Source organism: Chelon labrosus, assembly GCF_963514085.1.
Source record: "Chelon labrosus genome assembly, chromosome: 6".
Classification (NCBI taxonomy): Eukaryota; Metazoa; Chordata; class Actinopteri; order Mugiliformes; family Mugilidae; genus Chelon; species Chelon labrosus.
In genome coordinates this window covers 15686149-15698902 of record NC_140342.1, presented here as the reverse complement: position 1 = coordinate 15698902, position 12754 = coordinate 15686149, and the positions used below count along the sequence as shown (strand labels likewise).

General features: G+C 44.3%; 2 protein-coding genes across 3 annotated transcripts; one reads left to right on the top strand and one right to left on the bottom strand.

Annotated features, from left to right (window-relative positions):
- Positions 1-210: 210 nt before the first annotated feature.
- sharpin (SHANK-associated RH domain interacting protein) lies at positions 211-7924 on the bottom strand. 2 transcript variants are annotated; one of them, XM_084546808.1, is made up of 9 exons: positions 7250-7924; positions 4646-4820; positions 3902-3994; positions 3677-3818; positions 3487-3577; positions 3121-3406; positions 2082-2182; positions 1189-1293; positions 211-1094 (listed from the first exon to the last, which is right to left on the bottom strand). In XM_084546808.1, exons 1-9 carry the CDS (start codon positions 7517-7519, stop codon positions 1044-1046), a joined length of 1314 nt encoding a protein of 437 aa, XP_084402934.1. In that variant the 5' UTR covers positions 7520-7924; the 3' UTR covers positions 211-1043. The 2 variants fall into 2 exon arrangements, with proteins under 2 accessions (XP_084402934.1, XP_084402933.1); XM_084546807.1 differs by having other exon boundaries at positions 1189-1296; positions 7250-7923.
- Positions 7925-9274: 1350 nt separating this feature from the next.
- On the top strand, positions 9275-12735 carry LOC311490112 (alanine aminotransferase 2; the record flags this gene model as incomplete). Its single annotated transcript, XM_084547471.1, has 11 exons — positions 9275-9492; positions 9585-9674; positions 9747-9855; positions 10470-10603; positions 10727-10970; positions 11055-11134; positions 11211-11347; positions 11779-11953; positions 12066-12221; positions 12340-12452; positions 12645-12735. Exons 1-11 carry the CDS (start codon positions 9388-9390, stop codon positions 12733-12735), a joined length of 1434 nt encoding a protein of 477 aa, XP_084403597.1. The 5' UTR covers positions 9275-9387.
- Between the last annotated feature and the right edge of the window lie 19 nt (positions 12736-12754).

The window sequence follows — 12754 nt, the reverse complement described above, 5'->3', positions numbered from 1 at the left end:
TTTCACGCGAAACCACAAATTCCCCTCATGGAGGAGGCGCCACGGGCAAAATCATTCGGAGTCATCGATTAACGTTTGTACCAAAGTTCGCAGAGATGCAGTAGTTGAGAGAAAGAAACAGAAATATAGAATCTATTAAAATAAATAAAAAATAGTGTGGTTGCACTGATCGCCTGGTGCAGAACTAGAAGAACACACAGACAGGACGGCTCAATTCCATTTTATTTTATTCAGCGAACGTTTTACAGTATCACGTACTGAAAAACAAATCATTCCTTCGCTGTCACGGCTGAGAGGGAATCGAGTAAAATTAGTTGCTAAAATGTACATCAATTACTCAATGCATCTTGGTAAAAATAAAACACTTAATACAATGTTATAAAAAAATAAAAGCACTTGACAACCCTGTAAACGGCACATTTCTTCTCTCCTCATCCATGGCTTCTTCTCATCCGTTTTTTTTCCCTCCTTTCTTTTTTTAAAACAATTCCGATTTTATTTTTGGCACCGACAGATGACACACACTAACAAACAGAACAGGGTATTGCACAAGGCTTCACCTTTCTTCTCACTTCACAGTTGGGCTGACACAGAAAGTATGACATTCCCTCATCTTCGGCTGCAATCAAACGCAAAGAAATAGCTTTTCTCTCTCTCTCTCTCTCTCTCTCTCCCCTAAAATAAATATCAGGCCGTCTGTGTTGCTTGCGCCGCACACACACTCACCCTGTAAAATAAATAGCAAAGAGGTCTGGCCAGATGCAGATGTATGTCATGGTCATGTCCATATGAACCGCCGAAGCTCTCCGTCAGCAGTTCGTCGTCGTCGGAGCCCCGGCCAGTGCAGCTCTGTCATGCTACAGTGCTTCAAACGCTCCAGTCCTCAGCAGCCAGCCAGCTGCCAGAGGACTCTCAGTGCACTTGACAGTCTTTATGGGAGTATCAACGTTGTATGTAGCAGGAATCGCCTCCTCGCTCTGTGGGTTATGTGTTGTGTGTAAGTGAGTGAGTAATGAAAACCAGACAGTGGCGGTGATGGGCAGTCAGCTGCTGCTCAGGCCGGACTCTCCCCGATCCTCCCTCCTTCCTTTCTCCTTTGGGAGACATGAAAAAGTGGTGGTGGCCGTCAGTGAAGTGTCAATCGGAGCTAATGCGAATGTGTCAACTGCGTGCGACGTCTTGCGGTACCTGCTGGATGCAGCTCTGCGTGTCGGGTCTGGCCGTAGCGCAGATCTCGCAGCCGGGACGAGATGGCTTGTTGATAAAAGTGCATGAGGGACAAGCCCACACCGTCTGCTGAGAGGATGTGACAAAGACGTACATTTACTTTGATTTTTACCTCCGTAAATAAGACTAATTTTTCTCAGTGTGCAGGAACTGTATAAACTATCATCTTGTAGCTTCACACCATCTCCAGTGATGTCTGCAAATTTTTGCTGTTATTAGTGGGGGCCTTTGGGTCCTATGGGTTGAGGGGAGGGGCCTCTGTGGATCATCCCACAGATACTTGATCAGTTTGGGATCTAGTGAATTTGGAGGCCAGGTCAACACCTTGTGCTGTTTTTCATGTTTTTTTTTTTTGAGTTGTTCCTAAACCGTTTTTGTGTGTATGTGTCTGTGTCAGGCTGCATCCTGCTGGGGATGGCTGCTGCCATCAAGGAGTGTCATTACTATGGGGTGAGGGTACCTGGTCTGGTCTAGGTGGGTGCTACATGTCTAAGTAACATCCACATGAATGACAGGTCTAAAAGTTTCCCAGCAGAACACTGAATTGTCACAAAATGGTTAATGCTATTTACTTCTCCTGTCAGTGGTTTTAATGTTGTGGCTGATTGGTGCACACTGGTCGCAGGAAGTGACTGGAAGAGAGGTGACTGTCAAAGTAAAAGCTCAAATCGAGTATTTAGATTCTACTATTTAGAACTCGTAAACTCTTCAGCCATTACTAAACGTGGTCATTTTAATTCTAATTATTAATCAGTTCAGTTTCAAATGAATAGTTATATCATATTTAATGCGTCTGATCTAAACAAGGCTGCAGCCCAACATGTCTGTGGTGTCAGACGTACCCGGTCACTTACCTGTGTTTTACTAGCTTTGTTGGTATGATCGTTCAGCTGCAGCTTCTCAATGTCGAGGATATCTTTGATTTCACCTGGCCGATCGCTGCCTCCACCTGTACCTGCCGAAACCAATGAACACAAGGTTGAAGCGACTGTATCTACATACTGGGTCAAAGGTTTCCAAACAGGCCTTCTATGTCATAGTGGTAGTCTTTTCTGTGCATTTCGCCCCCTAAAAGACCAGAAAGTCATTAGAGAATAGAAACTTAAATTGAGTAATTTAACATCCGGAGATCCCCAGACACTGGTGGTGATCTGCTGGACCTCATGTCCTCCTGGCTTCAGGGGATTTTTGCCTTTAGTTCAGGACTGTTTTTATTTCCTGGAGTCATGATCAGCCACGACAAGCTTTTGTCTTTTTACTGTACCGCATGGAATAGTTACACCTGAGCTCCTTCAGAATAAAAGCATCCTTCTGGTTCACCGGTAGCTTTTAACGTGAAGCAACCAGAGCAGGAAAGGTTCGGTTCACACCAGCAAGTCTGGCATATACGAACATTCAAATAGTGACAAGGGGGGAGTGAAACTAAACTCTGAATCACAAGCAGAAACAACAGTTAAAAACTTAAAAAGAAAACTACACGAGAAGAGTTTTGATGAGGTTTGGCGGTGGCAGCGGGACCACAGCAGGACGGCTATCTCCTGCTGAGAGGCTGTGATGTGTGATAGCGGCCCGAGCCAGTGGAAAAACCTTTTATGTGTAAATGTGTCAGATGGTTTGATATTAACTCGTCTTTCGGCCTTCAAGGGCTCAGCAGCAAATCAGTCACTGAGCACTTAATGTACTTGTTCTTCTGCAAATCTTGTAAATTTTTCGTTTATACTATTTTAGTTTGTTCCATTTATTTCATTATATTTTTCTTTTCTTTTCCTTTTTCTTTTCTTAGTCCTATCCTATCCTATGTCATGATAAAACACTGTGCAGCACATAGTAATCTGATTACAAAATGAAGAGCTACGTTAATGGCATCTTAAACTCACTCACTCCTCAACTCACCCTGGTTGTTGTGGGGGAGCCTTGATGGCAGGGTGTTGTAACCCCTCCAGTCTTGGGAGGTGGGCCCGTTGCCTGGGGGCAAAGGTGGGGCGAGGAGGGCGCTCTCCAGGTCTTGCTGGAACAGCTGCCGGGTAATGCGTGCCTGTCGGGCGGAGATCAGGTACACGTATGCCGTGTCGCCGTCCTTCTGCACCCCGTAGGAGGCCAGGGACCTCGGCTCGGTGCACAAACACTGACCAATCACCCAGCGCTGCACGCGAGGATGGAAACCGTACTCGAGAAACACCTGAAGGAGAGCGATGGGAAAGTTAGCGGATGGAAAAACCAGCCGCGAGCTATGTTTTCACTGACTGGCGGTTATCTGACCTGTTGCTTGAGCGCAGCCACAGTCATGTAGGGAAACACTTTCACTGTGACACAACAGGACGACGACGCGTCCTCCACCACCACGGACAAACTGCAACACAGGCGCAGCTCCGTGAGTTACAAAAACATCGCAACCCCGAAAACTTATCAGTCACGGTGACATTGAACAAACCCCCTTCATATTTCTCACTTGATTTCTCCGTCTGCGTAGTTCTTTTCTGACAGCCGGATTGTCAGCACGGCTTTCTGTCGAGCCAGCGCGGACGCGTGCTGTGAAGCAGCTTGGGTGTCACCTGCTTCGATGGCCCTGGCGAGCTCCAGGCACAGCTCCTCTAAAAAAAAAAAAAAGGTGACACTTTAAGAGCAGGTCACGAGCAGAGAAGGAGAAAACACATGGCGACGAACAGATACTCACCACTGAGCGGCAGCGAGGCGGTGCTCCACTGCTCCATCGCCGCTGCTGTGTTGTCCTGCTTCCCATCTGATTCATATGTGCTGATATTTGCAACTGTCAGAAGGAGAGGAGAGGAAGTATTTTAACAAAAGTGCTTTAAAACACGTGGCGGTTGCCACACAGGATTATCACCCGATATCAATATTTATTCTGGCTTCTCTAGGCTGATAAAAGTCCAACGTCCACCGCATCAGCAGAACACAATCTAAAACGACGGAAGCCTGCAGGGAATATTACAACCTAAAGCGAACACAACGTCAAACAGAATATTTGACGCTGGTTTGATCTTTTTGATCTGTTTGAGCTTTCAGCCCACTAGCTTCCTGGCTGCAAATAAGCTGCCGAGCGCTCGGTCAAGTACAAGTACTTGCTCTTATGATTTTGAAAGCTGGCCACAGCATAGCAGTGGTTTCTTCCAAATCTTCCAAAATTCATTCCTCACATTTTTGTTGTATGTCATGGTGAAAACAGTGTGCAGCATGGTTTACACCGTTTATACTGGGATACTTACGGGCTAATGTTATTCAAAATATGGTGTGGGAACTTCTAATCTGCCTTTAAAATACAATTCATTAAATAGACAATTACCTTTGTCTGTTATCTCTTTGGTAGTTGAATAAACATCTTTAGTGGTAATGGTGTTCGTTACCAATCTGACAAGAGGCTGCAATTTAAAATAAAAATAAATAAATAAATCAAACCGACCTCTATGTGCCTCCCTTAGCGACGACATCACCACGGTGGCCCACTCCTCGGCCTCTCGGTCGCAGCGGAAGTTGAAGCGGATGCAGTCGTGGGGGGGAGCGGCGAGACGCATCTCATGGCAGCGGGAGGACTTGACCTCGTACTGCACCGAGCGCAAGTCGAACTCTGCGATGAACTGAGGGCGACAACACACACACACAGGCGGTTGCTAATCCAGGATGCCAAACATTTAATAGGAAATTAAACCAATAAATATATTCATTTTTAATGCATCTAATTGAGAATTGATTTCAAAATATTGCCTTTTTTTCTCTTTTGCAATTTGAAAGTAAGTAACAAAATACATTATTCCCAATTACAGTATATAGCAGAACATCACCATTAAACTTAACAAGAACAGTTTAAATACAAAATAAGTTCATTATGCTTTGCAAGAGCGTTATAGTATGAAAAAAGGAAAAAAAACGCTTGAAATGTGGCAGAAGTCAAGTGAAATTCTCAATCTGACAGAGGATCTCTCGTCATCAGTGACTGAATTTGGCAGCGCTGAGATTTTTTTTACGCGCAAGATTCCCTCTGTCGCAGCGTAAGATTAAAGGCACTGATGTTTGTTATGAGACACATGATGCAAAGAGGGGTTTGACTCCTGCCACAAAGAATATATGCAAACTAGGACTCGGTGCGAAATGTCCTATAGACGTGCCAAAAGAGGCGAGGAGCAAAGCAAAACCCTGCAGATCAAGGTGAAGCCTCTCGATGGTTGTGAGGAAAGTCTGTCTGACTTGAGATCAAAAGCAGAGCTCGTCAGGCTTTGCGGACGAGACAAACAAAGGACAAAGGATTTCACAGTTAATTTAGTATGTGGCGAGGCAGACGGGGTGCAAAGAAAGGTCGAGCATGATGGAGCCTGTGTGGCTACAGCTTGATTTGATGTGGCTGTTTGACAGTAATCGCACATATCACATGCAGACAAAAGGGGACTTTTGAAATGTTTTAGGTCTCACAGCGTCTAAGGCTGGAAGCACGGCACAGTCACAGTGGTCTGAAATCATCTTTATGTAGTTAAGGAGAAGGATAAACTAGGGCTGCAAGAAATTATTATTCTGCAAAAACTCAGGACATTTGTCCGCGTAGACGTGCTCAAGACGACGCGTTGATGTTCAAACCGTTCAGAACGGGAAGGAAAGTCAATTTAAGTGACTCTGAACGTGGCACGTTTCTGCTGGGATTTTCACCGACAACCATCCCCAAGGTTTACAGGGAATGGTCTAAAAAAGAGGAAATATCCAGAGAGCGACAGTTCTCAGGACGAGGGGGGGAAAAAGGCCCTGCTTATGCCAGAGGTCAGACAAAAGAAACGCAACAGTAGAGCGTCAACATGTCAAACCTTGAAGCGAATGGGCTTCAGCGGCAGAAGACGCAGAGTGACACTAAGGAAGGAAACTGAGGCTGCAATTTGTAAGAGAAAAAAAAAAAACAGACACACTCTTTGGAGGTTATTGACTCTTGCTGCATAATCCTGCTGCAATGAGCCCCCCTGCAAATTTACGCTTTTCCCCACAAATCACCTTCTTGACATCTGAGCAGGTGCCTTCAGGCCAAAGAGGTTACGCTGCCTTCCTTCTGTTATTTAAGAAACCCGTTTTGGAAAAACTGTGAACGGAGGTGCAAGCCGCGTGTCGCCCAAGCGCAGGCGGGCGGAGGTGGTGGTAAAAATACCTCCGTGTTCAAAGTGTTTGTGTGGAGCGCCATAACTTCCTGCCGAGCTCACTGCATGCCCCGCGTTGTCATTTTGATCTACTGGGCGATCTTTTTCACCTCACAGGAGAGTCACCGTTTCAAAAGGTTCACGTTCAGTTCTCCGGTTCTAAGTCTTATCGTCGCTCGGGATGCAGCTTGATTACGGTTTCTGGGGCCTGGACGTCCATCCGCTCAGCCAGCGTTTTAACCATAAGGTGCAGAATCTGAGATAAATATAGACTTCTCAGAAGATGCAGCCATGCTGCTTGTGACTAACGCGCATCTGGGAATTGGTAGTTTGGTTACTTCACAAAAGAGAGGGGAGATTCCCACCTGCCTTGACCTTAGGACCTGCTGTTTACCAATATGATCAATGCTTTTTCAAGGATTTCCCCATGATCCTGTCAAACTGTTTCAAGGCTGAAAATGAAAGTGAAACTAAAAGCCTTCTTGCCGCCACCACTGTCAACTCAAACAACATTTTAAACCGTTTTTTTTCCATGCTTTTATGTTTGCATATTAGAAGTAGTAAATTAGGGTTAGTTTCAAAAGAGTCTGCTACATGCCTACTGCATTAATGTTGCAGTGGATCCTTAAAACACACACAGAAAAGGGTTTGGTTTTGATACATCTGCACTGAGCAATAATCTGATCTGATTTCAATCCTTAAAGCTGGCTGTGCGCAGCTGCATGCCTCATCTGTCCGAGTGCTCCATATAAAATGGCGTGTACAGGCCTGTGCTGGTATAAAATATAAATGAGATTCAATACGGTGCTTGTTCACAAACAAATATAAGCGGACAATGAAGCACTCCTTCTAAGCACACAGGTGTTGGGTGTTTGTATGTGTGTGTGAAAGCTCACCACACTGCGGTTTCCGCTTGTGTCTCTCAGCGCCAGTCGGAACTCTCCGGCCCGGCTCGGGTCCATGCTGAGCTGTAGCCGCAGAGCCTCGCTGCCCGCTCCGGGGAGGCACAAGGGTCGGATGCCGGAATGGCACACCGAAACGCGTACGGACATTAAAACAGTACTGCAGCAAGCGGTCGTCGCGGGCCCGCCGCATGCCGCAGCAGCCTGTTGGGTCGAGGCAGCCACCGGGGCTGGAGGAGCCCAGCCGCCCGAGCTGAGTGCCATGTCTCGGACACCAGAGGCGGCGGAGTGAGGGTCTTTGCCGCTGTCCGCTTCTTGGGTCGGGTTTATACGCTCCACCGATGTTCAGAGGGATCGTGTTTCTTCACGGGCAGGCTGTGGTTGTCTCCTGGCCTCGCAAATTCTTCCATATCTCCCCGACCGGAGTAGACAGGGAGAGAAACAAAACAGGAAGTGGAGGAGTACGTCTGTTATTTATGTCCGTACAGAAACGTGGCAAGCGAAGTACGCTGTATGCTGTCCAATATTATACATATCACGGTTGTAAGAAATAGCAATTAAAATAATTATTTTTTAGAAACCATTAATGATGCATTAAGCCTCAGTAGTTACCAAAAGTCGGGGTTGTTATTGTGAAAGCCGCCCTAAAACAGATACGAAGCTATTTCAATGACTTGGGACTGTCAACTTCCGACAAATACACAGTATATATATTTGATATTTTCCAACTTTTATTTTATAAGAAAATAAATAACCAAGAAAAAAAAATAAATAACCCCCCAAAAAGAAAAGAAAAATAAAGCATGGGAAAAGTGAAAGTCACTTCCTTGTGGTTCAGGATTGACTGGCTAAAGAAATTATATATACACAATACAATAAATATCATTGCCGAACCAAATGGAAACGGAAAAATATTAGATACAGAGACAGTTTACACAAAATTTCAAGAATTACGTAGACTGGTATGTAAGCTCCTTCACAAACTTGTGTTTCACTAAAAACGAAACTAAACAAAACACAGGCAACTTTTTGGACACTCTTCTTCACTTAGACATGACAGTTATCATAAGGAAATTAACCCCCAATCTCAGTATTTATTTATTTATTTTTATAAAATATCAGCACAAGGGTCACAAATGTAACATAAATGTGGATCGAGAAATAGCAGATACTCTTTTGCTCCAATCAAAAAACATTCCTCTAACCAATTCCTCCTTTACCACACCATAGATCTTTGTCTAAGGTTATGATTCATACATACCACATGGCAGCCTTCAACCTTATTCTCAGGCTGAAGGTCATCAGTAGATACCCAGAAAAGTAATGACATCTAAAATAAATTCTATGACTAACCCTGAGCCACCACAGGGACAGGAGGGATGTGGGCTGTTTGCTTTGAGCCGGTTTAAACCTTGGCAGGGGCCTGTCATTTATTTACAGAGATTTCTGTGAAGGGCCGAAGAGAAATGATTACACTGGCCGATGTAATAAAATCAACGGGGGTCTGTGCTTTTGGAACGAGAGAGACTTGGGTGACCTTATTTTACCTTTTTGACCTGTTTTATTTTGCTGCATTGTAGAGATATTATGGGATAGTCAGGTAAAAGAAAGACATTCTTGGAACTTTTGCAGCTGATCTTGATCTGAATCGGGATGTGTAGAAATGGATGTAATGTTTGCAGTGCATGAATCAAAATGAACTGCTGATTAATTCAATTTACAGGCACAATTTCACATTATTATTAACTTTAAATAAGGCAGAACCACAGTTATAGTAGTACCGAGAGATGGTACTTGTAATTCTGTTATATAAAAACAAGACCAGTTACCATTTAATTTGTCATGTTATGTATAATATGTAGATTGTAAATTAAAATATAACAAAGAAGTCAATCGTTAGTTACTTGGTGGTTTGAGGTAAATTAAAGGATAAAGCAAATTGCTCCCCTGCCAACAGTTGACTGTCCTTGGACTGGACCGTCTGTTAATGAAGCACATATTACCACATTCCTGCCTTGTATATCTTTAACTACAAAGACTATATATTCACAAACTATAGCAAGCAGCACATCTCAGCTCACCGCAACGTTGCACCAGGTCTGATCAGTCAGATTTTAAGAAGAGTTACAAAGATGTCTGTCCTGCAGGAGATTAATCCAAATGTGAAGAACATGAGGCAGTCGATGTGTACAGTGCTGCAGAGGAGAGCAAACCAGCTCAAGAAGGAGCTCAGACAGGTAAATGACGTTCTCATAGCTCTACAAGTGCAAAGTAGAGTCCGTACTGTTGTGATTTCTGGAGCCTCTACTTTCAATTCCACCGTGCACAGGGAGCGAGAAAGCCCTACAAAGATGTGATAGATGTCTCCTGGGGTGACCCACACACGACGGGAATGAAGCCTCTATCATTTGTCAGACAGGTAATGTGTGACCTTCAAAGCACGTACGAGATAATTAAATTGCCTCTTGACGGAAAAAAATCTTATTCACAGGTTCTTGCAGCATGTCTTTACCCGCAGCTTATGACCAGCAAGAAACTGCCACTGGACGTCAGACAGAGGGCTCAGAGGCTGCTTGGGGAATGTGCTGGAGGGAGTATAGGTATGGGACTTTTACTTGGTTTAAACTCAAAAACACCTGCAGGCAGCTAAGTGAGAAAAAGCCTTGAATGTCTGAATTAATTAATTAATAAAGCCAAACATCTGATCATTCTGCGTTCACAAATGTGAGAATTTGTTGCTTTTTGACACAATCTGTGTTTGTCTTTATTTTGTGCTGCTTTTTATTGTAGACCTGACTGCGTTTTTAAGTTATGAAAATAACTGGAGACTTTAAGTGATTGCAGAAACACTGACATTTAAAGGGCTACTCAGATTGTGTACATGACAATGTCCAAGACTATACGAATGAGTTGTACTATGAACTGCGTAGAAATCTGGTATGCAAAACAAAAAGGTAGGTATACAGCAGGTAAAGTGGATGAATATATAATAAATACAATATACATAAAAAGGTATATTGTGGTGTTTTCAGTATGTGCAATTGTGCAAACTAAGGAATGCTATTCTATAGTATATTATATGGAAGTACAAAGCAAAAAATAAAAAATACAGTTGCATTTTAATTTAATACACTGATCTGCTCTACAGTGCAGATTCTTCTCTATTTGTCTGTGTGTGTTTTGTGAGTGTTTACCAGTATTTTTATTTTCTCAGGTTCATATACTGCTACAGCGGGCGTATCGGAAATAGTCCAGGGAGTCTCTGAATTCATAACGAGACGAGACGGTGGGGTTCCATCTCACCCCGAAAACATATACATCACCCCCGGCTCACAGTGGTCACTCATGGTAATGCGACTCTTACTGACATACTGCACACGTCCTTTCTGGTCTCCCCCTGCTATACAATGACTATCAGTCATCAAGGTAACACAATATATATTTATCTATTTTTTTACTGGGCTTCTTTAGAACATTCTCAAAATCTTGGTGAACTCGGAGGCTTCACCCAGAACAGGTGTGCTGATTCCAGTGCCATGCCACCAAACAACAACTTTGTCCATAGAGGCGCTGGGGGCAGCTGTCATCCCCTACTACCTCAGCGAGGAGCAGGGCTGGTCGCTGCAGTTGGAGGAGCTACAGCGAGCGCTGGAATATGCAAAGAGTGTCTGTAACCCTGTTGCTCTGTATGTCATCAACCCTGGAAACCCAGCAGGTGGCAAAATACATTCAAGATTAGGATCATCAAAGTTAAAGAATGCACTGCACATAGTTATTTTCTGCTTTGCCTGCACCATAGGTTATGTTCAAAGCAGGAAGTCGATGCAAGAGGTGATCCGGTTTGTTTCAGAGAAGAGGCTCTTCCTCCTGGCTGATGAGGTGCATGTTATATCCGTCAAAGCACACTCCGAAAAGTAACTACACCAGCTCATGGCTTCACATGTCCCTTCTCCAGGTCTATCAGGACTGTGTTTACGGGGAAAACAGCGAGTTCGTCTCCTACAAAAGGGTTGTGGCCGAGATGGGGCCTCCTCTTTCAGACACAGTGGAGCTGGCGTCCTTCCACTCGGCATCCAAAGGCTTCATGGGAGAGTAAGGTTTCCGTCCGTCCTGATGAATAATTAAACTGTGTCCGCTAGTTTGAGATAAGAGATCTTCACAAATCGCAGGCTATAATTTAGGGAAGTGAAACAGCCGACTGAACATTCTCAATACGAGACCACAAAGGAGATGAGAAACCCACAGATTTGTCATTCGTTGCACGGCATACACAGATCTGGCATAACAATATGACTACCATCCTAATATCATGCAGGTCTCCCTTGCATGATATACAGTTGTGACTCGTCAGAGAATGGACATGGGCCTTCTGAGGGCGTCCTGTGGTGTCTGGTAACAGAATGTAGTTAGTGGGGGCCTTTAGGAAACAAAAATTTCAAGACAACTGGGCTAATTCTGTCTGAGGAAGATCATGTGATGCTATTGAATGCTCAGGAACAACTACTGCCTGTCTCTTCCACCAGGTGTGGACTGCGCGGTGGATACGTAGAGCTGGTAAATGTGGACCCCAACGTTATGAAATACATCTACAAAGTGTTCTCCAAAGACAGCTGCGCGCCTGTGTTGGGTCAGATCGCCCTGGATCTGATGACGAACCCTCCGCAGCCAGGAGACCCCTCCTACCCCCTGTATGATCAGGTGAGAGCTGAGAAAAGCAGGTCAGTCATGGCGTTTCGCTAAAGACTAGCCGAGAAGAATCGGACAAAGCGTTTGCAAAGCTGTGCGAGCAAATCTCTTCCGTCTTCCGCAGGAAATAAATCAAATCCGATCAGTGCTGCTTGAAAACGTGAAGAGAGCCTGCGAGGTTGTCAACAGCCTGCCGGGTTTAATCTGCAAACCGGTGGAAGGAGGAGCGTTCGCATTCCCAAGAGTGTTTCTCCCGCCTAAAGCCATTCAGAGAGCCAAGGTTACAGCGCTGTCGCATAGAATGCAATGTCTGACATAATTAATGGGGCGGTAATTAAAAAAATGCCAAATGTTTGTGGTTATGCATCAAAAAATGTGATATTTTTGGGATATTTCAGGAAGTAGCAATGCAGCCAGACACATACTACTGTATGAGATTCCTGGAGGAGGCTGGAGTGTTGCTCAGTCCTGGATGCGAGTACGGACAAAAGGAGGGCACCCTCCACATCAGGTACAATACAACATGTGAACCAAGTATTAATCTGAATACAGAGTTAACGCATTATAGGTTGTGACTACGTAAAAAGCATGTTCAGCAGATATGTTAGAGCAGCTCAAACACAGCTATTTCTAGAGGATTTTAAATGACACTTTACACAGCAAACATTTGCATTTTACATGCCCGGGTCTATTGTTTTGGCAGATTTTGCATCATGACCCCTCGGGACACCATGGAAGAATTGCTGAGACGGCTGACCAGCTTTCACACAAAGTTTATGAAGGAGTTTTCTTAAAATAAATAAATAAATAAAT